The sequence below is a fragment of the Microcebus murinus genome, chromosome 6 (assembly GCF_040939455.1).
Source record: "Microcebus murinus isolate Inina chromosome 6, M.murinus_Inina_mat1.0, whole genome shotgun sequence".
Taxonomy (NCBI): domain Eukaryota; kingdom Metazoa; phylum Chordata; class Mammalia; order Primates; family Cheirogaleidae; genus Microcebus; species Microcebus murinus.
In genome coordinates, this window is record NC_134109.1 from 69788771 (window position 1) to 69815849 (window position 27079).

The following is a 27079-nucleotide window of genomic DNA, read 5'->3' on the forward strand; positions in this document are numbered from 1 at the left end:
GGCTAATTTTTTGTATATATTAGTTGGCCAATTAATTTCTTTCTATTTATAGTAGAGACGGGGTCTCGCTCTTGCTCAGGCTGATTTCGAACTCCTGACCTCGAGCAATCCGCCCGCCTCGGCCTCCCAGAGAGCTAGGATTACAGGCGTGAGCCACCGCGCCCGGCCTACAGGAATTTTTTTAAACTACAAAATTAGAAATGTGAGACTAGAACCACCAAAGGATTCTTCTGGCCCCAGGGTGGGGAGACAGAAGGGTGGGCGCAGGTTAGAGGCTCCCCAGGAGGCCTAGGTACGATCTCCAAAGACCTAATGGAATCGGCACAGAAATGTCCCACTCCTAAATAAAGGGGACAAAAGGCTTGCTTGCTTTGGCCAAAGGGAAGTCCTGTGGCAGCATTCTGTGGTCCAGGAGGACACAGCCTCCCCTGGACTCCTACCCTCGGGCCTGGGGACAGGCTTCCTGGAGCGATCAGTGTTTGAGGCGTCCACAGGGGGGCAGTGTGACAACTCAGAGGGGCTCTGAGGACAGGGCATAGAGGTGCCTCCCTTCCTCCCTCCCGCGGGCCTGGGTCCCTCACCCGCCTCACTCCCGCTCCCTTCCTGGAGTCAGTGAAGGCTGCCCACCAACCCCCGCACGGGGGCAGAGACGGAAACTCTGACTCTTCCCTCTCCGCAGCAGGAAGGCTAAGAACGGCTTGTCTGCCTGTCTCGCCCAGAGTCCCACCCCTTTAAGTACAGGTGTCCATGGTGGAAACATGAAAAGTGGAAAAGCGGAAGGGACAGTATCCGTGGCCCCGGCGGGGCCGGCCTTGCCCCTGCCTCTCGGAGTTCTCCGGGTTCATTTGCAGTCCCAACACTCACCACAAGGGGGCGCCACCAACTTGCAAACCCTGCCCAGTTGGTCTCTGCTGTAGAGGGAGCGTGGGCCCAGCCAGAGAGAGTTCGGTGGGTGTTCCTCTAGGTCCTTTCCCCTGCTTTCCTCCACTCAGAACTTACATGCGGTCTTGTGCAGGGATGAGGTGGGGGCACCTCTGGAGCACAGCCAGTAGGGCAGAGGAGAGAGTTGGGGACATCTGGTAGGGAACTCAGAGCGGCGTAGGGAAGAGACCTTCCCACAGAGCCCTCCAGCCTCTAGGTGCAGGCTGGGCAGGCACGCAACTTGAAAGCTTGGTATTTCCAGAAGACCTGGGTCAACACAACCTGAAACCAACCACTCTCAGATTAAGGGCAGGCTGGGGTTGGAAGGCTGACACCCAACAGGGAGGGAGGACGGCCTATAGGGCCAAAGTGGGGATTCAGGGGCTATGAACCTCTTTACCTCAATATATTTTTCTTTCTTTTCTTTTAACCTTTTAAAGATTGAGGTAAAATATACAGTGAAGTTCACAGTGTGCACTTAAGTGTACAGTTCAATTTTTTTGTTGAGTCAGAGTCTCACTCTGTGCATCATCATAGCTCACTGCAATCTCGAACTCCTGGGCTCCAGCGATACTCCGGCCTCAGGCTCCCAAGTAGCTGGGACTACAGTGTGTGTCGCCACACCCTGCTAATTTTTCTATCTTTTGTAGAGATGGGGTGTCGCTCTTGCTTAGGCTGGTCCGAAACTCCTCACATCAAGAGATCCTCCCGCCTCCGCTTCCCAAAGTGCTGGGATTACAGGCCTGAGCAGCCATGCCTGGCCAGCTCAATGAATTGTTATCTTATGTGGTCAGTACTTATGCATACAATACTTATATAATCACAGCTGCCACTGGCAGTTCAATCCAGCGAACTTTTATTGAGTGTCTCCTGTGTGCCTAGCATCATCTTACCCTTTTGTGAGAAAAGTGAGGACAGAATGTGTTTGTCCAGTGGCTCTGATGGGGACAGTATTATTATGGATTATAGTAATTCCTTGATAGAACTGTACCTTCAGTGCCTGGCATAGGAGGGCAACAGATGTGTCACTCACTCACAGTGGCCATAATTCTAGAGTCCAAAATGGGAAGAGTTGCCTGCTGTGTCTGAATCTCCTAACCCACAGAAACTCAGGAGACATTATTGGACCCAGGGTATACAGTCCGGGCAGCGCATGCTCCCAGCACAGAGTCAGGCACTGAATGGGCGAGGAGAGCATTTTGGGGGATTGATCTTGCCCTCTGGCCTGGTGCTGCATGTCTCTGGAAGCCAGGTGAAGGGCAATGTCTCTGAACAGCACGAATTAAAGTGAACTGGAGCCTGTCACGTGTGTGTGAGTCCGCTAGGCCTTCTGGGGCACCAGTCGTTTCCCTGCTCTGTGGTCAGCCTGGCCTTGCCCCAACCAGACCCCATCCTGCCCCAAGTCAGGGAAGTGCTCCTAGCGGGAAATTGAGTGAGTGAGCAGGATGTGACCCATGGTGAGGCAGCTCCCAGACCTGGCCTGGTCCCTGAGTCAATGAGCTACTTCAGGCACTCAAAGGAAGCCCTTCCTCCCATTTACCACAGTGTTGCCACCCCTTCTGTCCCCTCCACTGTCCCTCCCTACCCAGGTGTGGATCTTTGGGGGCAGGGAGCTGGTCTCCTCCCCCTCTAAGCCACGAAGGCCCCAGTGACTAAGGAATAAGGGACTCTGGGGGCATCTGGCCTCAGCATGGAGGCAGAGGAAGCTGCTTCTTGGGTGACAGCCCTGGCCTGGGGTACCCGATGATCTTGCTGTGGAACCCCTGGGGCGAGGACTGGTGGCAGAGGAGGACAGAGGGGGCTGGGCCTGGCTGGGGAAGGCTGGCCTGGAAGGAGCTGAGCCATCGGCCCTGGGCCAGGGTGGAAAGTATGTGTGTGAGCTCATTTGGAAGGTGGCTTGTGGCCAGTCAGGCCTGCCTCCCTTCCAGCCCCCTCACAGGCTGCTTCTGGTCTCCCCAGTTTCTCAAGACTGTCTGATGGGGAGGCAGAAACCCCCAGGGGTCGGGCTGTGTGTGCAGACTTGATCTCCTAAAGGAGGTGAACTCAGATTTGGGGGCCTGGGTAGGAAGAGGGTACAGGAGCTGCAGGACAACAGAGCGGTGTTGGCTGGGGTTTCCTTGGGCCTTAGGGATTGGGCACCACCCTCGAAGGCCTCCGCCTCCCCCCAGGCCCTTGTGCACAGCCCTTTTGCCCCCACCCATTGTCTCACTGAGTCCCTTTCTCTGGGTCTTGGTGCCACCTTTGTTCCCTCAGAGTGACACTTCTGCCCCCCAAAAGGGAGGTGATGGCCTCGCAAAGTGGGCTCCTGAGGAAGAACCCTCTCCCCTGACCTCCTGCCCCCTGTGCTGCTGCTGCCACGAGGCACAGTGAGCAAGCACGTGAGTGCCGACAGATCCCCAGAACACACGCTATGGCAAAGACGCCCAGCTACACAGGGTCCACACTGGAAGAGACACCCAAGACACTGCCAGGAAATGCCTGTACAGGGGATAAAAAAAAGTCAGACAGACCTGAGTTTTAAATGTGGACTAACAAGCTGTGACCTTGAATAAATCAGTGATCTTTGTGGGCCTCGGTTCCCTCATCTGCAAAATGGGGGCAATGTTAGTGCCTGTGTTATCATCATGTGTTGTAAGGCCCTCAGCAAATGTTAGTTTCCCATCGCTGGAAGGGGAAGGAGGGATACAGAGGGGAAGAGAGAACTGGGAAGTCTGTCAGATTGCGGTCAGAGGGGGCGCTGGGGGAGAAACAGGGAAGACCAGCAAAACTAGCCAGAGAGTGTGCGGGTGTCACTCTGCCCAGTCCTCCTTTCCCTTCCCAGCCGCTGACCCAGCGCCTGGCTGGCAGCCTTGGAGGCATGGGCCCAGTTGGTGGCAAGAGCCCTGGAGAAGGTGAGGAGATGACAAGGGAGTCCATGGCCGCCCTCCAAAAGTGTGGGGTTCAGGAGTGGGCAGGGTACCGCTCCTCCTTGGCCCTTGCCTCCAGTCCAGCGTCTCCTAGCACCAGCTTTCCTGGGTTCTGCCCAAACCTCCTTGCAGATTCCCCTTGGCTCCCTCCTGGCTGCTCCAACTCACATGTGCTGCTTTCGAATAAAGGAACTTGGAACCATAGAAACTGGGTCAGGCCCAACAGACAAATCAGGGTAGGGCCAGTGGAAGCAAAGTGTGCAGGTCTCTTGGAAGCCACAGGGCCCTCTGCTCTCCCCTCACCCCAGCCTGACCTGGCAGCTCCCTCAGTGGGGCCTTGTGATCACTGAGGCACCTCCCAGGGTCGCTGGGCACTGTCACTGGAGTGGGTTGGGCAGGCTCCAGCACGTCAGAGGCACGGGACCCTGCAGCCTCCACCCTGCAACCCTCCCTGCTCATGAAGCCCATCTTCCACCTCTTCCCCCTTTGTCTCTGGTCCTCCATTCCCATCTCTCCCCCTTGGCTCCAGAGAGCATCTTGTGATTCCAGAATCAGGGCCAAACAATTTCCTCGTGATGGGGAAACCGCACTCCAGCGCGGGAGCCCCAGGCTCCCCTCCTCTTCCCTCTGGCAGTCCCCCCTCCCCAGGCTCCTCTACTGGCTCCAGCTGTGTTTTGCAAAACTCCCACTGGATAACATCTGTAATTGCATCCAGATGTGGACCACAAAAACACAAAGGGGCCATGAGCTCATCTTTGAGTTCCTTGCCACACGCACTGGCCCCATCAGCCCCAGACGCCCCTGACTTCCCCTTGCCACCTTCTCAGCGTCTTATCCCCGCAGGTAAGTGTGGTGGGGAGGTGCTGTCCAATTCCACTGAGACACACAGACCCTGCCAAACAGCTGTTGGCAGGAAAGGTGCAGAAGACCAGGCTTAGGGTCAGGGTTCCTGGCTGGCAGGAAGGTGGGGTACCCCTTCTGCCAAAGCAATCACACTAACCAGCCCTGAACTGCAGCTGGGTAGACTGACCGGCATAGACAAGGCCAGGGCTGTGAGGCAGGAAGGGAAGGGGGCAGAGAGAGGGGCCAGCTCTCCCCCAGCTGAGCTGACTCAGCACCGAGCTGGTTTTGGAGGAAGGGTGGGTAGACAGCCTGGGAACCCTGTCTGGGGCAGCAGTTTGTAAGGAAGGAGGAAACAAAGCCTTGTTATTCTGCCCTTCTAAACTGACCATCCTGGCTCTCCTGGGCAAGTGGGGTGAGATCTGTTTTGCTAGAGACGGGCTGCTCCTAAAAGGCCATGAGGCAGCATCTTTCTCTCTTTCCCCCTCATTTCCTTTCGCCCTTTCGCTCTTAGCGGAGCCCCATATGATCATGGGAATCTCTCCGCCTCAGGCAGAGAGGCATGAGGAAACCTAGCTCTGTGGCCAGGTCACACGACAGGGTAATGCAATTTAGGAACATTTTCCAATGGCCTTGGCTTGACCACTTCCTCTTGTCTTTGAGCCTTGGGTCTCAAAGGTAGCCTTTGAAGCCAGGATGAGCAGCTGGGCTCTGTCAGCCACTCTCCTGCCCCAGTGAGGTATACCCTGCTCCCAACCCTGGCCCCTGACTCCCTTCAGTCTGCTAAGAATAAACATATTCCTTTATGTAAAATACCAAATTCCACCTCATGGAAAAGCGCTGCTCATCAAGCACACCAGCCGCTTCCCAGCCCCCTCTCAACCACTTCCCATTCACCCCTAGACAGAACTGCAGCCACACAGATGTGAAACACAGTTTATTCTTTGTGGAAAGGTTGAACAAGATCAAAAATGTCCTCAGAGGGCACCGACCCAGCCCCGCCCTGCAGGTTCCTGGGGTCAGATGCCTCTGCCCCCCCGCCCCCACCCCTACCCATGCCCCTTGTTAACAAAAAGGAACGATTTGAATGGAATTCATATATAATAATTATAATAAAAATATACATTAAACAAAATAAAAAAACAAACAAGACAGAAATTTAGCCGAACTGCCAGCACCGTTCACCCCATTTCCCCACCCCATGCCCCACCCCCCTGACGTCCCTTTCCTCTCGCTGCCTCCACAGGGTCTCACTCTCCCAAGTCCCCAGTACCGTGACCACCACCTTTGGTGGCCGAAGGAGACTTCAAATGGGCGGGCTGGGTGGGAAGAGGGAGGGCAGGCCGAGCTGTGTGGCATCAGGGAGTGTGGGCCTAACCAGGCTCCTGCCCCTCACAGAGGACCAGGCAGGCTGAGACTGGGCACCACCAGGCCTCTGGGGGCCTCCCCCATGAGGGCCCCGAGTACCCAGTCCCTGCATGCATGCCCTCTGCTCCTTTCTCTGCCCTGCCCACCCTTCCCACCCTGCTACTTGGTCAGCAAGGACAGGGACCAAGAGCAGCAAGTGAGCCTTCCTCAGGGCCCTTCCTGAGAGCTCCAAACAGCTTGTCTGCCCCGGACACCACGGCCCACCCTGCGCACCTTGCTTGGCTTGGCTTGGCCTGGCCTGCCCCGCCCCCACCTGTTCACTGCTGCTGCACTTCCTCATTTCCCCTTTTGGTCCTATCCTGTCCCCTCTGGCTGCTCTGTCCTTGGGTCCCAGCCCCAGCTACCTGCGTTTGAACAAGGTCCCTTCTCTGTGGCTTTCAGGCTCACCCCCAGGGCTCTGACCCAGGCCTCTCTCCTGGGCCCCACCCCACCCTGGTAGCTGCGCCCCTGGTTTCAGCTCTTCCAACTGAGAAAGCCCCATCCAAGGCTAACATTCGAGAGGGGTAGGGCTGCTACAGCTTTCTTCAGCTCCACTTTAGTCCTTAATGGCTCAGGCTCCTTCCTTGGAAGTTCTCCGGGGTAGGCAAAGTAGAGGCAGATCTTTGAGGAACTTGACCAACCACGCAACGAAGACCCTGTCTGAGTTTTCCTCCCATGGTCTCAGGGTGGCTGGGCAGTCCCACACCCTCACCCTTCTCAGGGTCTCCACCCCCAAGAAGATTAGATTCCTTTTAGCCAGAAAGAGTAGTGGGAGGCTGCCAATTGGGTACACCTGGGGCTTTCCGGGCTGGAGTGCCCAGATCCTCCTGAGGTCAGAGTTCAGAGGTTTAAAGTATGTCAGGGGATGGAAAAGGAGCAGATGACCCCATTTGACCTTTACCAGCGAGGTCTGAGGGTCCTGCCTTCAAGTGCAGAGCCCCCAAGACATTCAGACGGGGCTGGACGCACACCAAGCTATGGGGTTCCCCCGAGGGGCAGAGCCTGGAAGGGGCGCCCTCCTGCTCAGCCCTCAGAGGACCCAACTAGGGAAGACGCAATGCCAGGGGTGAGGGTGGGAGAGGCCAGCCAGGGGACAGAGAGAAGACGGGAGGCTGGGGGGAGGGGGCTCGGGACGTGGGAGCAGCCCACCCACCACCACCTGCTGCCACTGGCCTTCGGAGGCACAGTCCTTGTGGTAGGAGTGGGCGGGCCGGCGGTGGGGGTCAGACCTTGTCTAGCAGGGAACGCTGGCAGTAGAGCAGTCGCTTGGGGGTCCCGTGGCGTCTGAAGAAGAAGACCGCGAGGCCTACCGCCAGCACCAGGAGCAGCAGCAGCACAGGCAGCACCACGGCCGCCGCGCTCACTGCCCCGCTGCCCTCCTCGTCCACCTCGATGATGATCACCTCTGTCTCCTCCTCAGTCCCCTCGTCCGGCCGGCCCCCTGATGGGCAGCCCATCCAGTCCCGCAGGGCTGACTTGGGGTAGCCCGGCTCTACCTTCAGCTTCTGGTTGTTGAATTTCCAGTATTTGTTCCCCTTGTAGAAGTAAGTGAAGACTGCAGGAGGCCGGCGAGACGGTGGTCAGGAAGCCACGAGACAAGGCGGAGCAGGTGTAAGAGAGGACCCCGAGAAGGGCCAGAAGAGGTGCAAAAGCAACTCTGTTAGTGTGAGGGCTCGAGTCACTTCCTCGGCTGATTTCCTCAGCCCAGTGCTAAGTGCAGGGCATGTGGGTAAGGACCCGCCTGCTGTTATCACTGTCACTGCTTTCCTCAGGACACCCTCAGTCCTTCCCCCTGCTCTTCCTTAACTTCCTATTCCACCCTCCTCTCGTGGACGCCCCCCTTGCCCCTCTCACCTTCATCGCTGCCCATGAATGACCCTTTGGGAGACTCAGGGATTCCTTCCCAGACTTTGATGTTTTTGGGGTACTCGCTGTCCACTGCTCTGAGCTCCTCGTTGAATCGGTAGTACCTGGGGGTGGGGGGAAGGGAAAGTGGTTGGACGCTGGGCATGTCCTCAGAGGCCAGCAGGACCCAGGGCTGACTTCAATGGTGAGCAGGGGTAGCTGTGGCTAGGGTGGGAGGCAGGGTTTGAGTAATGAGGACCTACTGCTGAAAGTGGCGGAAGGTGGGGGTGGAAGGGAGGGCCCAGGCTGCAGAGAGCCACCAGCAGCCCTTAATGACAGTGCCTGGCTGCTGGGGGCAGGAGGCGTCAAATGACCAGGTCTGAAATGGTGACCCGGTCACATCCCACTCACACAGTGCTCAAAGGAGGCTGCCTGTTGCTAGGCGACAGCAGAGGCTCAGCCAGCTCCTTCTCCAGGGAAATTTCTTGGGGCTAAAGGGGACCTTTCTCCAGATTGAGGGAATTTGGGGTGGTAGTGGTGGTTTCTGAGGAAGGAGGCCTGGGGTTAAGGGCTTTAGGTCTTACTTGTTTCCCCGGAAGAAGTAGGTCTTCCCGTTGGGCATCCAGAAGAGAGCAGCATCAATCTTGTCAGTAGGCAGTCCTCGGCCCAGCTCCTTGATGTGCTTGGGGTAGCCAGGTTCCAGGGAGGCCTCGTCAAAAACCCAATGCTTGTCTCCTGAAGAGGACAGAGAAGGGCAGGATCTGGGTTCAACTTGGGCTCTAGGGTCTGTGAAGGAGTCAAATGGAATCAGCTCTTCCAGGAGGACCCTCTCCACTCCCAAACACTAACGTGCAGTGCCTGGTTACCTTTGAAGAAGACAAATTTGCCATCCTTCCTCTCATAGGCAGTGTTGATGGACGCGGGCAGGCCTCGCCAGAACTGGCCAATGGGCATGGGGTATCCATCCATCACCTGGTTATTCCTCACCCGCCAGAACCAGCGCTCCTGGAAGCCAGTCAACACAGGAAGAGTGAGTACATTATGTCCCGTAGCTTAGACTTCTGGCCCAGTCCCCAAGGCCTCTCCACTGCCCTTTGTCTAGATTTTAGTTTTTAGTCCTCCTATTGTTGTTTCCAGCAGCCTTCCAACCATAGATCCCTTTTGCCCCCCAAACCAGCCCATTTCTTCCTCTCACCTTGAAGACAAACATCTCCCCTCGGAGTACAGCCACGGTGTCAAAGTTCCCATCACAGATGTTGGGCCCATAGGTGGGGTTTTTGGGTTTATCGGGGACAGAGGGCCGGGAGGTGGTCCTGGGTTGAGGGGGCATCTTGGTGGGAGATCCTGACTCACTCCCTGGGGCAGAGAACACAAGGGGCACTTCAGACTTAGGCGGGGTAGGAAAGGGAAGGACGGACAGATGGGCAGATAACACCCTTGGAAAGGTGTGATGGGCCTCTGGGGAAGACAGAAGCAATCCAGGAGGTGACACAGAAGGTGGGATGGAAAGTGGGAGCTGAGGAAGGGAGGGTCAGGTGAAGTGCAGACACTGTAGGGCACGAGGGAGGGGGAATGCGCAGGCCAGGCGGGGATAAGGAACAGAGAAAGGAGCAGAGTGGGCTTGGATTACGTGCCATAAAGTTGCTGGATGCCCCGGCGGTCGTCATCGGGAAGCACGAAGTTCTCCGTTTCCATCCACTGGTAAAAGGGTGCCATGATGGCGGAGGGGTCACTGGAATGCTCGAGGCCCAGGGCGTGGCCCAACTCGTGCACAGCCACCAGGAAGATGTCATTCCCTGGAGGGACAGGGACAGTTAGGATGGCAACCTGGGCCCCTTCCCTCGGGCTCCCTGCTTCTCCCACAGAGGCTTCAGTTTCACATCCAAGTCATGTTTTCCACCCAAAGCGGCGGAATCCTGAGGTCCAGCTTTCTATTTGGCATTTAAGGCACAAAGACCTCCCGTGGGTGGAGCTGAGAGAGTGCTCTGGGGCAGAGTCCCAACCCAAGACGACCAGTGTTAAGGGAAGCTGAGGCCTTCTCTGGGCCTATTTCTCTCAGGAACTAGACATGACATTTGCCTGGAAAAGTGGGTGACGAGGATGCCGTGAATTCTGACTGGAGAGCCAGTCAGTGGGTGAGAGAAGGGGCCAGATAGAAATCGCTTAGAACAGAATTCTTGCTTTTGTCGGAAGTCAGAGCAGGAGATCTCTGCAGTCCCTTCTAGCCCTGAGAATTTGGGAGGAGGGAGAGCACCCCCCTACAAGTGACTGCTGACTCTCCCCAGAGTAAGTCCCAGGGCTGCCTCGCTCACCATTCACATCCTCATTCCGGACAGTCCACGGCTCAGCAGAGTCAAAGTGGGTGTCCCCTCCAATGTTGGGGCCCGGAAAGTAGGCGTGGGCCAGGAAGCCGCCCTCGCCATCGAAGGGCGTGCTGTCGCCATGGAAGCCCTCGGCAAAGAAGATCATGATGTCGGCCTGCTTCTCATGGCCCTCGCGGATGTAGGCATAGGGCACCTCGCGGAAGCGCAGTGGTGTGGCACTCTCCCACACACGGAATGCCTTGCGAATGGCCTCGAATGTGGCGTACTCGCCCACTTTGGGGGTGTAATTCTGGATGCTGAGGTCCAGCCACGTGGGGAGAGGATGGGGGTGTGTTAGGATAACAAGGGGCAAAATCCTCCTTGCCTGCACTCTCCCAGGTCTGACTGAACTGCCCAGCCACCTGTGCTGACCCCGCTTCTGCCGCTGCTTCACGCAGATGCCTCTGTCTCTGCCTGGAGAACTGAAGGCTTAGGGACCCTTGGGCTTTGGCTCTGTGGCACTGGAGCACACCCCCATGGCGGTACCTCTCTCCAGGATCAGAGCCATGCTCCTCCCCACTCCCAAGGATGCTTCCCAGGAACAGAGGGGAGTAGGGCAGGAGGTCTCCGAGTCTCTGCGTAAGCACAACTGATAGGGAAGGGAAATCAGATGTGAGAAAGGGCACTTGCCTATTGGACTCACCAGAAAGTGATCTCATTATGCTGCCATTTGAGGCCCTGGATGGCATAGCGCTTCCTTCGGACATTGGCCTTGATCTCAGCCCCAAACTTGTCTGGAACACCACATCGGGGGCGCCTCATGGCCCTGGGGTGGGTTGGGGTGTGAGGATTGGGGTCAGTGCAGTGAATGGAAGAGAAAGGTCTCCAGCGCCAGTGTTGGGTGAGGCTTGCTGTGTGTCCGTGTGGGGAAGGCCAGGTTAGGAGGTCAGCGTGAACGTGAGGGGGCTGGGATCTGCATGTGGGGATGAGGTACGGGGATAGGAGCCAGGCATTCAGGTAGCAACCTCTCTGGTGCGCAGTGCTGTCAGTGGGTGCTGGGCAGAATTCCTGCCACGGTCTAGCACTTACTTCATGGTGTCTGCATCAGCCTTGCCTGTCACTCGCAAACCGTAGAACCTCTGCATGGCAGCAATGGCAGCCGAGAGTGACTGGGGTGAGCGCTGTGTGTGGGTACGTAGGTCCCCAGGAGGCAGGTAGCCATACTGCTGTAGCCAGGCCTGTAGGGAAAGGGCCGTAGCTTGGAGCACCCCCATCTGGCCCACAGGGTCCCTCTGTTTCCCCCCAGTATTTGGCTATGGCCTTGGCTTGGAGAAGAAAGGGCAATGGGCTCCCAGCCCGGCTCTGGCGGCAGGTCTGGAGGAACTCCCAGGCTAGTCCTGAACTCTGGCCCAAGCCTCAATATGGCTTGTCTCCTTGGGGCTGTGGGCTCAAACCAGGGTTGGGGAAGCCACAGCTCCAGACTTTGGCTGTAGCTCTCTTGAGGATGACCCTCCTGGTGGTTTAATAGAGTTCTGGGATGTCTTCTCAGAGCTGTGATTCCTTCCAGCACCTTTCCCCTCTGTGTCAGCATTCTTACAAAGTCCTACAGTACATGCCACCTGGGAATGGGCTGTGCCCACGTTGGGTGGGGAAGTGTGGTGACAAGCTGACAGGGCTCTACTTTGGGGCCTGACATGAAGCCCTTTTGGGACAGGGGTGCCATGTCTCCAGGACTCTTACAGCTGGGATCTTTTTAGAAAGGAAGGCAGAAAAGAAGCTGGAGCTAAGGCTGCTGCTGACAAGGGAAGCTGAGGCCTTTGGATGTAGTGAGAGGTGTGATCCAGCTAGAGCCAGAATCCTACACCGTCCCTATCCAAGCAGTATCTGACCTATCTACAGCTTGGGACCTAAAGGCCCATTAGGAGTGGGAGATGGAGGTGGTATGGGAGACTTGGTGACTGTATTTTATTTCAGATATGTTGTGAATTGTTCATAGTATAAAGGCTGGCATATTGCCTTAAAGTTAGGTTTTTGGTGTTTGATTAAAAGGTACACACACTGCAAAGCCCTGTTGACGAGAATGTCAGCCTTTATTGTAAGAACAATGGAGTGTTTTTCTAAAGACTGAAAAGTAAAATAGGCCAAGTTATACATGGAAAATGAAGATACTTGGATTCTTTTATGAGAAGAAGACACTACCCAGACAGCTCTGGTCTCTGCTCCAGACTTGCCTTCTTAGGGATTCCAGAGAAGGGCTGCAGGTTGCCCTGGACAGGGGCTTAGAGGGGAGAGGGATAGAGGCTGCTGTTGGGTGCTGCATCCCCTATTCAAGGTCATTAGGATGGATCTCCATGTAGCCCTTCCCTGGTGATGGAGCAGTGCTCTTGCATGAGAGTTGGGGGTGACTCAGGAGCAGCTGACTGGGGACCTGAGCCCATAGGGGCAAGAATTGCAACATGGTTCTGGGAAGTGATCCCCCAAGGTTGACAGGAGTTAGGGCCCCAGATGTAAACAACCCAGCCTTTTCCCAGCCAACAGGCTTGGCAAGAACAGCCCTAGTACCACCCAGCTCTGAGGCTCTGAGAACCCCTCCTCAGTGGTAGAGGAAGGAGAGAAGTTTAACCTCTGGTGTACTAGAGGGGAGCCAGGCAGGATAGGGTGCTGCAGTCCCAGGCTGCTCTTTGGGAGCTGTAGGCTTGCCCTGACCTGTGCTGGCTGATGCCACAGCCAGTGCCTGGGGGAGGCCTGCTGTGGCCTGTGCCTAAGTATGCAGGAAACTCCCTTTGCCCCCAGCCTCACCTGTAGGATAAACACATACACCCCAAGCTTATGACCCCTGGTGGGGGAACAGCTGTTTTTACGACTTGGGAATCCATATCCAGGAGCTCAGGGATAAATCCCTCTCCCATAAGTCCTTCAAGAAGGTAGGCAGGTCTAAATATTCACACCCACAACCTCCACACCATACCCTATAAAGAAGAATGAAGGCTTAGTCAAGTAAGGGACTTCCCGGGAGTCAAGAGAGCCACAAGCCCTGGAAAGGAAGTATGCCCATCCCTCTCTTCCTCCAGGCCTAGGCAAGTTTCTTCCCTTACAGAGACTATGAGGTCGAAACCACAGAAGAGAGGACTCTTGTGTCTGCGGCTGGGTAGGAGGAAGGGCCCAGCGCCAGACAGGCTGAGGGGAGGGCAGGGCTGTCCTGGAGCTGGTGCAGCACTCTGGAGGCCTGGTGGGAGGGACCCAACTGCCTGAGGCCTGCACCACACCAGCTTTCCTTCCAGATTGGCCCGGAGAAGGAGCAACTATGTTGGGTCAAAGAACTCAGTTGGCTGGCCTGGTCTTGATGAGTGAGAGATGCAAGGTATTCCCCTAGGAGAAAGTCAAGGAACACCTCCCACCTTGCTTAGGAGTTCTGAACAGGGTGGGGGCATCTCCAGCTCTCCGGCAGGCCCTGGATCCTATCCTCTGGGCCTGTTCCTCCCTCCCTCTGGCTCCCACCCTCACATGGCCCAGAAGCAAATGGTGGTTCTGGCACTGGGACCGCCCATGACCCACTTAAAACAGAGCCAGGGCTGCCGCCCCTCCCCTAGGGGGCCTAGCAGGGCAGGGGAGGGAAAAAAGGCAGGGCAGTGAAGTTGGCAGTGGGCAGCCTCCCAGATGCCCAGGCTCCTTTTGTTAGGGGCTCTCCTTTTCAGGCCTCAGATGAAGACTCCAGGCCTGGGAAGAGGATGACTTCTTCTCCCTGACAGTCAGGTTTAGCCCCCAGCCCTAGGGCAGATTTTCACTCTCACTGGTCTCTGAGCACACCGCAATGGGTCTCCCACCTCCAATGCCAGAGCCATAATTTTCCATTCAGCCCCAGATCCTTTCAGGGACAGAGAGAGCGCATTCTTTCTAGAGAGGTTTTCTCCCCGGATGGGACCAGAGCAGAGGAAACCAAATGCAGATCCCATCCCCCATCTTGGACCCATCTTGGACCCTTCCCGGCCCCTCCCGACCGCACCCGGGCCCTTGCCCGGCTGAGTGGGTTGGGATGGCCCAAAATAAGAAGCTCATTAAATCTGTCTCCCACCTTCACCCCAAAATAAAAGACAGAGAGGAAAAACCTCCTCAGACAACTCCCACGCGGCTTCCTCTTGGGCCCGGTGGGCCACCGTCAGGGAAGGGGTGGGGGTGGGGGGCGCCCGTCAGTCGCGACGTGTGAGGGCGCCCTGGGCTAGGCCCTCTCCCCACTCCCCGTGCGACGCCCCCAGTCTCCCTGCAATTAACACAAAAAAGCAATTAACAACAGCAACAAGAAAGGCTCGAGGGCGCCGACGGAGGTGGGGACGTGGGGGCGGCGGCCAGGCCGAGCAATCGGCTCACAAGGAGAGCTTTGTGTGTACGGAAACGCGGCCAGCGCGCTGGCGCTGCGACCCTAGACGCCGGGGCCCCGGGCTGAGCCACAGAGAAGTCCTCTCGGGGACGAGGGGTGGGGGCCCGGGCCGCTCGGCCGTCCACCCTCTACCCCACCTGGCCGCAGACGCATCGGTGGAGGGCCTGGGCCGCCCGGGGAGGCCGAGGCGTGGGGGGCCCCGAGCAGCTGAAGCGCCCAGCGGAGGGCGCGCTGAGCCCGGCTCGCGGCGAGCGCGGGCAGGAGAGCGCCGGAGAGCAGGAAAGTTGAAGAAACAACAAACTCTTGCACATGATAAGGAACCAGGACAGCACGGAGTTTGAGCCGAATCCAAATGTTTATCAGGCTCCCAAAGCTGAGCGCAGAGCCCAAGGGAAATGGGGAGGGAGTCGGTCCCAGCTGTAAAGTTCTTCCAAGGAAAGGAAGGAATGGGAAAGAGTCGGCGGCGAAGAGTGTGAGGGGAGTTGGTTGAAGGCAGGCAAAATTTGGGATCGATTTGGAAGTTTGGAGAAGAGGAGGAAAAAGAAGGGGAGCGGGATGGATCCTGCAGGCCCGAGCAGCCTAGATCCCTCCTCTCCGAATGGGGGTCGTCCCCAGGGAGACCCCGGGCTCGCCTCCCGGGAGGGCGCGACTCCGGGAAAGGCCGGAGGAGCTCACTTACTTCGGGGCTGAAGCTGCTGCTTTGGGCCGAGCCGAGGGAGGAGAGTGCGGTGCCGAGCGTGAGCAGGGGGAGCAGGAGACTGCGGGAGGGTCGTGGGGCGGGAGACATGGTTTGCGACCGTCGGGGCTGCGGGGCCGTGCGGGCTCCGCGGCGGGGCCCACGCCCTAGGGTCGCGCCGCCACTCGCTCGGGGCGCCTTTGTCTTCTGTAGGCACTGATTTTGGATTCCTAGAGCGCAGTCGCCTTGGAGTTGAGAGGATTGTTCTTGAAAGTGCCTGTTTGCTCTTCTCCTCTTTTCCGTTTTTTGGGCTTTCTTCTGCTTAGTCGGCGAACTGGGTCGGGATCCCTCTCTCTCTCTCTTCTTTGGTCCCTCCCTTCTCCCACAGCCTCTCCTCCGCCCCCGCCTCCTTTCCTGGTTGGGGACGTGGTTGTTTCAGCCTGAATCCAATTACAGCCAAGAGCTAGAGAAAAAAAACAAAAAAAAACCCTCCAAAAACCCCTAAGTTGCCGTTCTGTGGTGCAGACTGCCATCTGCAGGGGCTGAAGCCACAGCCGACAGCAGTGTGCTGTAGGGGGATCCAGGGGTCGGGATGTGGGAGACTTTTCCCACCTAAGCATATTTTGGGTGGCTTGATTCTTCTGGTATTCAGCATTTGTCTCACCTCAGAGTGGGAAGTACTAGGAGGCTCAGTGCCTAGGGCCAACAAGGAGCTCAGGGTCTGGGATAGTGGTGGTGGTGGGGTCTTCCATGTCCAGGAGACCTGGATTGGGAGAAGGGGCCAGTTTATTAGAAGCTGGCGGATTATCTGCTGGGACTTGTAGACAACCATCTCTGTCCTTCCCTCTACTGCCAAAAAATCTAAACTGTAACAAACCTCACAACCACACTGGATCTGGGGGTCCATCTTTGTATAAAGACTAATGTGCTCCTTTTTATTATTGTCGTTTGTAATCTGGCTACTCCTTAAATTAGAACTGGCTGGGCAGGAAAGGGGTGCAAGGCCATGGAATATAGGGAAAAGCAAATCAAGTTTGGTGAAATTGTTGGAAAACAAGGGACTGGGAGTTAAGACTTTGGGATTTAGTTCCACCTCTACACTGGAAATGGAGGCAATTCCTTAAAAAGTAAAATCTACCCCCTTCAGGGATTTACTTGACTCTGAGAACAAAAGGTGGGGGGTATGCAGGGAAGGGGGAGGGCAGGCAGTGAGAAAGGGAGACAGATAAGAGGTTGAGAACCAGATCTAGAAAAGCAGCACAACAGAAGCAGGAAAAGTGTGGGAGACAAAAAACTCGACCATCAGCAAAATCTAAGATTTAAAAATTGCATTTGGTCGGTTAGAGAGGAAGGAGGTAGTAGGGGGAGGGAAGGAGGGCAAGAAAGCAAGGGAAGGAATAAAGGAGGGTGGACAGAAATTAAGTCAGGTAGGAAACTTCAGAAAGTCAAGGGATTGGGGAACTAGGGAACTATCCTACTCTGTATCAGAATGGGAACAAAGGCCCTTTGCCCCTGGAATTCATGGGAGGAGCCATGATCAATAAAATGGAAGGCTTTCCAAGTCCTGGGCAGCTTTCAGGTTTGTGGGAGGTATATGGTAGTTATTAGATACCTATCCTACAGTGACTGTTTGAGGGCTGAGCCCTTCTATAGGGCTCCCCTATGCAAATGGGCAGGGAGGTATAGGTCCCTCTTCAGCCAAACTCTGGAATGCAGTCAGAACCATGGAGACTTCATAACCCATCTCTTTCAGCAGAACATGCAACACTCACATCTGGTTCTTCCCACATCAGCCTTCCCAGTGGAGACATCCTCTGGGACCACATATCTAAACCTTAGGAAAACTGCCACCAGTTGCTTGCCAAGAAAAAGACATCAGCTAGAAAGCCTTTTTCATCAAAACATTAGATGCCAACTGCACATGGCCTAGGCTGGGTATGGGCTATTAAAGGCTTGAGTGCTTGGCTAAAACCAGAAAAACTACTGTCCCCTTGTCATGTTTACAGAACAGCTACTGCTTATAGTTGGGCCAGTGCTATGGCCTGCAAAGAAGGGAGTAAAAAAAGCCTAGAGCAAGATTCAGCTGAACTGGAGTGGAGGCATGGGTGAGGGCACTAAGCCAAGCCTCCCAGGCAGTGATCATATAGCCTGTTCTTCCTGGTGTCCAAGATCTATTGTCCTAAAGACAGATGGGGAACATAAAGGCTCTCTTCTGGCTGGGATGAAGCATCTAGGTGATAGAAAAGAAAGCTAGGGAGAGGCTGGGAAAAGTCGGCAAGATTTTGCTTTTTATTGACTTGGAAGTGGGCTCTGCAGTGAAGCCCCTTTGGGTTTAAGAGCACTTTTCTGCTTCCTTTCTTCTTCCTGCAACTTCTCCTGCTGCCTGAGCTGCCATGCCTGTAATCCAGCATCCATTTCCTGCGACAGCAGTACAACTCGTCTCTGAAACAGACAGGAAAACAGTGTGGATAACATATGGGGCTTACGTGCTGCATCATATATTCTTTTTACTCACAGAGTCAGAGGTTTGGGTTTCAGCTGGAAAACGACACTGTTGACTGGGGAAAAGGTGGGACCAAGTCCTGGCTTGGGAAGCAGAAGGAGGGACAGCAAAATGTGAGGCAGAATGTCTACTATTGGTTCCTGCCCTACGAGTGCCTCACTCTCTTCATCTCTTCTCACAGGGCTATTAAAACCTTTGGCTGGAGCCAGGCACAGTGGCTGACGCCTGCAATCCGAGCAATTTAGGAGGCTGAGCAACCTCAAGAAAGGTTACTTGAGGCCAGGAGATCAAGATCAGACTGAGCAACATAGTGAGACCCTGCCTCTATAAAAAATTAAAAAATTAGCAGGGTGTGGTGGTGTACACCTGTAAATCCAGCTACTCAGGAGGCTGAGGCAGGAGGATCACTTGAGCCTGGGAGTTTGAGGTTGCAGTGAGCTATGATGATGCCACTACACTCTAGCCAAGGCAACAGAGTGAGTTTCCTGTCTCAAGGAAAAAACAAAGACCAAAAAAAACCCACAAAAAGCAGACCAAAACAAAAAACAAACAAACAAAAAACCTGTGGCTGTTAAAACCTTGGTATGAGTGGTACATGTTAGCTTAGGTGCAACACAATTCAAGATAAATTATGATTTGAATTGTCCCTCCAATTACACACAGGTAACCTTGGCTGGGGAACTAGCCACTTACTGCAAACTTCTCCCTTTCAGCTTTTCTCCGAAGCTGGCCTTTCAGTGGGGGAGCAGGGCGACCATCTACAGATAGCAGTGAGAGAAGAGTCAAGTGTTAAGAGATCATCTCTGCAGCACCTGGTCCAAATATTGTGATAGGAATGAGGGAAGAACCAATCTCTACCTCCTCTCTTCCATTTCATACCCATTATAGCTTAATTATCCTAAAATATGTCCCTCATCTTCAAGAGTGAGTTATGACAGACCCACCAAGAATAAGCTCCTAGGAATGTTCTTACTCTATTTCACTTAACTGTTATTAGCCCAGAATTCAAAGTTCTCTGCTATAATGCCTCTACTTTCATTTTCAGAAACCCTTCAACTCAAGCAATGTGATCATTGTTCTACTCAGTATAAGTCTTTGCTAAATTCCATCCTACTCCACAATGAAATGCCTTCTTTTCCTTTCCTTCCAGCCAAATCCTCATCCCTAGGGCCACTCAGCCCTAAGTTTGGCAGAAACCCTTGTCTAACCTCTTCAACTCAGTCAGCTCTCTCTTCTGAAGGAAGTGCATACCATTTAATATTCATCTGTTGGCTCTGCAACATTTACCATCTATTGTTTTTAGTGTTATTTAGGAATCCCAGATCCTTTTGGAATGGGGCAGAATACTGAAATATTATTATATAACTTAAAAGTGTCCATGCTTTAAAATGTGCATGTTTTCCCAGCCAAATTTCAAGTTCCTTGGGATCAGAGACTGTATTGCGAGTTCTTGTTGTTCATAGTATAGAGTAGGCACAGAGCATGCAATAAAAATTCATAAATATCTGTTGACTTGCTGAAAACATGTGGTATCTGACCTCAAGTAGTTTATATGGAGATGAGGAGAAAGGGCACTTATTTTCTATAAAGAAAGGAAGAAACAGTGAAAACTCTATCCAAAAATTTGAAGACAAGACAGATAAGAGGTATTATTTATCAGGAAAGGGAAACAATGTTGTGTATGCCAGGTGCTTTACATTGGTTGTCTTTATCCTTATATGAACCATATGAGACGGGTATTCTTCATTTACAGATGTAGAAACTAAGAAGCAGATAAAATTAAGTAAATTATCTAAGACCACAAAGTTAGCTTGGATTAACAATCAGGTACAGGCTATACGCAGTAGGTCATGCCTGTAATCCTAGCACTCTGGGAGGCCAAAGCAGGAGGATCCCTTGAGTTCAGGAGTTCGAGACCAGCCTGAGCAAAGTGAGATTGACCCCCATCTCTACTAAAAACAGAAAAATTAGCCAGGTGTCATGGCAGGTGCCTGTAGTCCCAGCTACTCGGGAGGCTGAGGCAGGAGGATCCCCTGAGCCCAGGAGTTTGAGGTTGCTGTGAGCTAGGCTGACGCCATGGTACTCTACTCGGCAACAGAGTGAGACTGTCTCAAAACACACACACACACACACACACACACACAAAAACCAAAAAAAGAATCAGGGATATATAATTCCAGAGTCTTTTCAATATTTCATACTACTACAAGGAGATCCTAAGGCTTCTTACGATAAATGACAAATAGAAAAAAATCATCATTGTCCTCAGGCACCAGTTATCCAATTAAGCAGGATCATACTCCTAGAGCAGTGGTCCCCAACCTTTTTGGCACCAGGGACTGGTTTCATGGAAGACATTTTTTCCTCAGATGGCAGGGGCCCTCAGGTGGTGATGTGCATCAGTGTTCCTAATAGGCCACTGACTCGACCAGTACCAGGCTGTGGCTCTGGGGTTGAGGACCGAAGTCCTAGAGAATACCACTAGGATATTAATACTCAGGTCCCTGTGTTGTGAAGGAGGACAAGCTCCTGCTCAGTTCTAGTTCTGGCTTTGCTACTACCTGGCTGCATGATCACAGGAAATTCACTTCCATAGGCCTCAATTTTCCTACCTTATAAACTGGAGTCCCATAAGAGAGTGGCTACCATCTCTCCCTTCTAGGGTTAATACCTATTATTTTCTAAGTAAAGGAAAAATATTTTTCTGAAGGGAGCCTGCCATCCTCACTCTTCATCCTTCTGTACCTCTGAGATGCTCGTTTCTACAGCCATTCAAAGACCTCTTCCTGCATTAGGTACCGAATTCTCAAAATGTACTCACTACACAGAAGGGTGGCACTTCCTAACTTTTTTTTGAGACAGAGTCTCACTCACTGTGTTGCCTGGGCTAGAGTGCTGGGGTGTCAGCCTAGCTCACAGCAACCTCAAACTCCTGGGCTCAAGCAATCCTTCTGCCTCAACCTCCCAAGTAGCTGGGACTACAGGCACGCATCACCATGCCCGGCTAATTTTTTTTCTATAAATTTTTAGTTGTCCAGTTAATTTCTTTCTGTTTTTAGTAGAGACGGCTGGCGTCTTGCTCAGGCTGGTTTTGAACTCCTGACCTTGAGCGACCCTCCCGCCTCGGTCTCCCAGAATGCTAGGATTACAGGCGTGAGCCACCACGCCCAGCCACTTCCTAACTTTTTAAAAACCATGTTTCCCTTTAAGAAACGTAGAACTCGTCACTCCCTCCCACCCCGGGGTGCCCCAAGTCAGAATTATCTTCTACTTATTTCCAAAAGCCAAGATCCCCTCTAGGTTTACCTTCCTTACTCGAAGCTTACTTCAAAAAATACACAAGAGGGCTTCTTTCCCCAGACTCCGTTTTCCAAATAAAAAGTTCAATACGTTTTCCAGACACGCCCCCACCTTGACATCCCCGCCCCCCAGTCCAGGGGAAAATCTGAATTAGAGTTAACTGTCAGATCAGCGCTCACCCGCATATGACCAGTCTGGGAGTTCCGTAAGGGGCCCATAGCCGGAGGGGTTGGCAGCCAGGCCCTGCCTGGGTGGAGAAAAACAGTTCCATGAGGACCTGGCCCAGCTTCTGGTCCCCCAGATTCCCCTAGCCCAGCACTCACTGGAGTCGCCACTGGCTGCCCGCCCAAGCCGCCGCGCTGCGGTGCAGCCTCCGGACACCTGCTGGGAAAATGGGGCACAGTTGGGGGAGAGACCGCGCAGCCGGTCCGGCGTCCCGGACCCGACCCCCACGGGCTCCCAAGTCCACCGACCCTACACCCACTCACTGGAGAGCACAGTTCCTAAAGCAGCCATGCTGAGACGGAGTAGACGGAAGTGGGCGTGGCCTCGGCGGCCACGCGCGTCGCGGCAGGGGAAGCCGGAAACCGCCATCTTGAATCTGCCTTTCAATCATGGGCCGCGCCATCTTGGGTCATTGTACGGAAGTCAGGAATAAAACTGGGACCCGAGTTCTTGGGGCGAGAAAGAACTGTTGTTCTGCGCATGCATCTTCAATGATGGTTGCGTCCTCAGTGGAAATCGTGTCTTCCCGGACTGAACCGTTCTGAACTGTCTCCACAACCTCCCCACAGTGGTCTGTAGTCCGCTGAAATTGATAGTAACTTTGATCTCAGAGAAGGAACATCCACATTACTTCATTCTGCAGCCTCCCACATAACTGTAACATATTTTTCCCAGACTAAAGGAAGTGATCAAATCTAGAGTGAATCAGGCTGGGCGTGGTGGCTGACGCCTGTAATCCTAGCACCCTGAGAGGCTGAGGTGGGAAGATTGCTCGAGGTCATGAGTTTAAGAGTAACCTGAGCAAGAGTGAGTCCCTGTCTCTACCTAAAAATAGGAAGAACTTAACCGGACAATTAAAAATATATAGGCCAGGCCTGTAATCCTAGCACTCTGGAAGGCCAAGGCCGGCGGATTGCTCAAGGCCAGGAGTTCGAAACCAGCCTGAGCAAGAGCAAGACCCCCGTCTCTACTAAAAATACAAAGAAATTAATTGCCCAACTAAAAATATAGAGAAAAAATTAGCTGGGCATGATGGCACATGCCTGTAGTCCCAGCTACTGGGGAGGCTGAGGCAGGAGGATCGCTTGAGCCCAGGAGTTTGAGGTTGCTGTGAGCTAGGCTGACCCCACAGCACTCTAACCTGGGCTACAGAGTCAGACTCTGTCTCAAAGAAAAAAAAATCTAGAATGAATCAGAAATTTTAGGGTTCACATCTCACTCATTTACCCAACAAAATTGAAGAAATTACATATTACAAGCACTGTATTAGGCACAGGAGAGTCTATGCAGAGCAAAAATAGACATCTTTACTATCCTGATAGAGCTTTCAGTCTAAAAGAGAGAGAATACAAAAATAAAATAATCACATACATTATTGAAATATTACAGCCGAGTGCTGGGAAGGGAAGTACACGTTGTTTGTGAGCATATAATGGGAATTTGATCTAGAGTGGGCTATCAAAGACTACTTTCTTTTTTTTTTGAGACAGAGTCTCACTTTGTTGCCCAGGCTAGAGTGAGTGCCGTGGTGTCAGCCTAGCTCACAGCAACCTCAAACTCCTGGGCTCAAGCAATCCTCCTGCCTCAGCCTCCCGAGTGGCTGGGACTACAGGCATGTGCCACCATGCCTGGCTAATTTTTTTCTATATATATATATATTAGTTGGCTGTTTAATTTCTTTCTATTTATAGTAGAGACAGGGTCTCGCTCTTGCTCAGGCTGGTTTCAAACTCCTGACCTCGAGCAATCTGCCCGCCTTGGCCTCCCAGAGTGTTAGGATTACAGGTGTAAGCCACTGCGCCCAGCCAAAGACTACTTTCTTTTTTTTTTTTTTTTTTTTTTTTTTGAGACAGAGTCTCACTTTGTTGTCCAGGCTAGAGTGAGTGCCGTGGCGTCAGCCTAGCTCACAGCAACCTCAAACTCCTGGGCTTGAGTGATCCTTCTGCCTCAGCCTCCCGAGTAGCTGGGACTACAGGCATGCGCCACCATGCCCGGCTAATTTTTTATATATATATATCAGTTGGCCAATTAATTTCTTTCTATTTATAGTAGAGACGGGGTCTCGCTCTTGCTCAGGCTGGTTTTGAACTCCTGACCTTGAGCAATCCGCCCGCCTCGGCCTCCCAAGAGCTAGGATTACAGGCGTGAGCCACAGCGCCCGGCCAAGACTACTTTCTTGAGGAAGGTGTATTGGAGTTAAGATCTAACTCCATTTTTATAGGCACTACCACCACACATCACCTAACATAATCTTTGCAATAACCTTGTGAAGCAGCTACTAATAGTAAGTGGCAAACACTGATCTGTGACCCTTTTCCTCCTTTTATCACATGCTATTCAGTATTGCCTTAGAGAAGTCATTTATCTTTAATGTCTTTTTTTTTTTTTTTTGAGACAAAGTCTGGCTCTATTGCCCAGGCTAGAGTGTGTGGGGTCAGCCTAGCTCACAGCAACCTCAAATTCCTGGGCTCAAGCGATCCTTCTGCCTCAGCCTACAGAGTAGCTGGGACTATAGGCATGCACCACCATGTCTGGCTAATTTTTTTTATATATACATATTTTTAGTTGTCCAGATAATTTCTTTCTATTTTTAGTAGAGACAGGGGTCTCACTTTTGCTCAGGCTGGTTTTGAACTCTTGACCTTGAGTGATTCTCCTGCCTTGGCCTCCCAGAGTGCTAGGATTATAGGAGTGAGCCACTGCACCTGGTGTCTTTTTACTTTTTTGTATATTTTGTAGTGACAGGGTCTCACTATGTTGCCAAGGTGCTCTTGAATTCCTAGCTTCAAGTGGTCCTCTTTTCTTGGCCTCCCAAAGTACTGGGATTATAGGAGCAAGACACCATGCCTGGCCTAGCCTTAATAATTTCTTCTTATTATTCTTCTTTTTTAACTTGGTATATTATATTTATGAAAATATTTCAAGGATGATAATGTGAGTGAAAGTGCTTTATAAATGGTGAACCTCCTACATAAGAGCCCATTACTGTATTCTAGGCTAGACACTTAAACATATGCTGACTAGAGGAACCTCTATCTGGAAGTTTATCATTTCCTTCTGCAAGACTGGGAAGTTTTTCCACAGGAGGTGGTTCTGAGTTGTGCTTTGAAAGAGGGGAAGGGTGGATCCTGGTTTAAGAAGTAAAAGCAGCTATTTTGATAACAAGAAGAATGGTATAGGCTATCCCTAAACAAGAAGAGGGATAGGAACAAAAGAAACTTGGCTAGAAGCCAACAGATGGACTAAAAAAATAAGCAAGGGAAATAAGGCAAAGAGAACCACTACTATTGTACGTTCATACACTTCGTTTTAACTTGTCAAAACACTTCTACATAAATGATTTCATATGATTTTCATAATAAACCTGTAAAGTAGATAAGACAGCTCAGGAAGCAATCATTACACAGATTGCTTGTAGCTTTTGGGGATCAGGAAATTGAACCTAAATTTGGCTGTGGATTTATTCATTTATTTTGGGTTGGGGTGAGGGTAGAGATGGGTTCTCGCTATGTTGCCCAGGCTGCTCTGGAACTCTTGGCCTCAAGCAATCCTTCTACCTCAGCCTCCCAAAGCCTGGGATTACAGGCTTGCGCCACTATGCCCAGCATGGATTTATTGTTTTATAATTAATGGCAGAATAAAGATTGAGTGACTTTTTTGGCTCTCTGAGCCTTTGGCTGGTCCCAAAGATGGTTCATTGCCAAACATCTTCCATCTAGACAGCTGAGGTAGACAGAACTGGAATCCCATAGTTTACCATTGGGGAATCAAGTGAAGCCAAAGGCTCAAAGAATAACCTAAGTGCCAACATTCATGATGGACAGAAAAAAATGACAGACTAGCACTACCACCTATACTATTAGTATGTAAAGGAATTGAGGCCAGGCGCTGTGGCTCACGCTTGTAATCCTAGCTTTCTGGGAGGCCGAAGTGGGCGGATTGCTCAAGGTCAGGAGTTTGAAACCAGCCTGAGCAAGAGCAAGACCCCCGTCTCTACTATAAATAGAAAAGAAATTAATTGGCCAACTAATATATATAGAAAAAATTAGCCAGGCATGGTGGTGCATGCCTGTAGTCCCAGCTACTTGGGAGGCTGAGGCAGTAGGATTGCTTGAGCCCAGGAGTTTGAGGTTGCTGTGAGATAGGTTGACACTACGGCACTTAGTCCAGCCTGGACAACAAAGTGAGACTCTGTCTAAAAAAAAAAAAAAAAAAAAAAAGGAATTGAAACAGCAACACTCCTGTCTTTTAGTAGTTCATACACAAGAGGGACACCGTCCCTTTGCAAAGTCATAGAAAAGGGCACGTGCATTTAGGTGAACAAATAATGTGTATAATATGTTTCTTTTTTGAGACACAGTCTCACTTTTGTTGCCTGGGCTAGAGTGCCGTGGCATGAGCTTAGCTCAGCAACCTCAAACTCCTGGGCTCAAGTGATCCTTCTGCCTCAGCCTCCCAAGTAGCTGGGACTACAGGCATGCACCACCATGCCCGACTATCTATCTATCTATCTATCTATCTATCTATCTATATTTTTTAGTTGGCCAATTAATTTCTTTCTGTTTATAGTAGAGACAGGATCTCGCTCTTGCTCAGGTTGGTTTCAAACTACTGATCTTGAGCGATCCTCCCGCCTTGGCCTCCCAGAGTGCTAGGATTACAGAGGTGAGCCACCATGCCCTGCCAATAATGAGTATAATATGAATGCAGCATGCAAAAGTGGACATGTGCAATTATTTAATAGCTGTGGGAGTGAAGAATCCAGAGCTGGAGGATGGGAAGTTTGACTGGAACTGGGAAATCTGGGAGGGGAAGGGTCTTTGGAAGGAAGACAAGTTCAGCCTTTGACGTGGTCAGTGTGATGTGGCAGGGGGACAATACATGGGAAGTAAATAGCAGGAAATATGGGTTAGGATTTTGAGAGACCAAGAGAAAACACAGAGCACTGACAACTAACATCATCAGCATTCTCAGAGACCTCATAGAACACTGCTGGAGGGAGGGGGTCTGGCACCTGGACAGCACTCCCCAATGACTTCATCAGCCTCAGAAGCCACAGGAAACCAGCTTTGTCGCCCTAAAGTGAATGTCTTTTAACCTCTGGACTTCATCTGGCAAAGACTGGAGTTAAGAGCAATGTGAAGCATCAGGCATCTGAGCTTCATGTTGTTCCTCTCTTAAACTCCTTTGCCTTTCATGAGCATCACACTCTGTATTTTATTTGGCTTTAACATTTTGTTATACACTCATGCTTTTGTCTAACATCCTTCTGTTCTGTGGGTCTGTATTTATGCAGTTACTTTTGTACAAGTGGATTGCTCTGGAATATTAGGGGACTTTTAACGGTTGTGATTAATAATGACGTTGGAGAAGAAACATAAGTGAAGCTGACTCTGGGTAGTCAATTCCACTTCGTTTTGTAACCTCTTCCCATTTTTGCATGCGTGTGACAAAATTCTAAGAAGAAGAAGTTGTGGAGAGGAGTGGGAAGTGTTCAGGGATTCTTTCATTATCTTCCTCTCTAGCACAGCACAAGGATCAAATCACTGTCAACTCACTCAAGAAATGTGAGAACTAAAGCCTATAAATCACCCACACAATACACTACTTGCAATATTATTTCCTTACTAGTTACATAATTTATTGTAATATATCCTCTTCTCTTCCCAGACCTGTCAAATCTCTGCTAAATCAGTACTGGCTAAATTCTTTGTTAAATGACCTAACTTCAAGATGGACAAATTATGACCTCGGGCTACACTCTTCCTTCTTGCCTGG

At 52.1% G+C, this 27079-nt stretch overlaps 3 protein-coding genes across 6 annotated transcripts in view; all 3 read right to left on the reverse strand.

The window, feature by feature from the left end:
* The window catches only part of LOC142871489 (small ribosomal subunit protein uS14-like), a 399345-nt gene that overhangs the window by 244303 nt on the left and 127963 nt on the right, over positions 1–27079 (reverse strand). The gene's annotated exons all lie outside the window — the stretch shown is intronic.
* Positions 5590–15738, reverse strand: MMP14 (matrix metallopeptidase 14). Its single transcript, XM_012752718.2, has 10 exons — positions 15277–15738; positions 11312–11460; positions 10926–11048; positions 10232–10539; positions 9554–9715; positions 9115–9275; positions 8786–8924; positions 8504–8654; positions 7929–8044; positions 5590–7629 (listed from the first exon to the last, which is right to left on the reverse strand). The coding sequence occupies exons 1-10, from the start codon at positions 15382–15384 to the stop codon at positions 7298–7300; spliced, it is 1749 nt and encodes a 582-aa protein (XP_012608172.1). The 5' UTR covers positions 15385–15738; the 3' UTR covers positions 5590–7297.
* Positions 17540–21932, reverse strand: MRPL52 (mitochondrial ribosomal protein L52). Of its 4 annotated transcripts, none has more exons than XM_020285880.2 (5): positions 21565–21932; positions 21400–21457; positions 21256–21323; positions 18463–18534; positions 17540–17715 (listed from the first exon to the last, which is right to left on the reverse strand). In XM_020285880.2, the coding sequence occupies exons 1-5, from the start codon at positions 21668–21670 to the stop codon at positions 17606–17608; spliced, it is 414 nt and encodes a 137-aa protein (XP_020141469.1). In that variant the 5' UTR covers positions 21671–21932; the 3' UTR covers positions 17540–17605. The 4 variants fall into 4 exon arrangements, with proteins under 4 accessions (XP_020141469.1, XP_012608183.1, XP_012608182.1 ...); XM_012752729.3 differs by having other exon boundaries at positions 18470–18534; positions 21565–21899; XM_012752728.3 differs by having other exon boundaries at positions 18470–18534; positions 21400–21460; positions 21565–21712.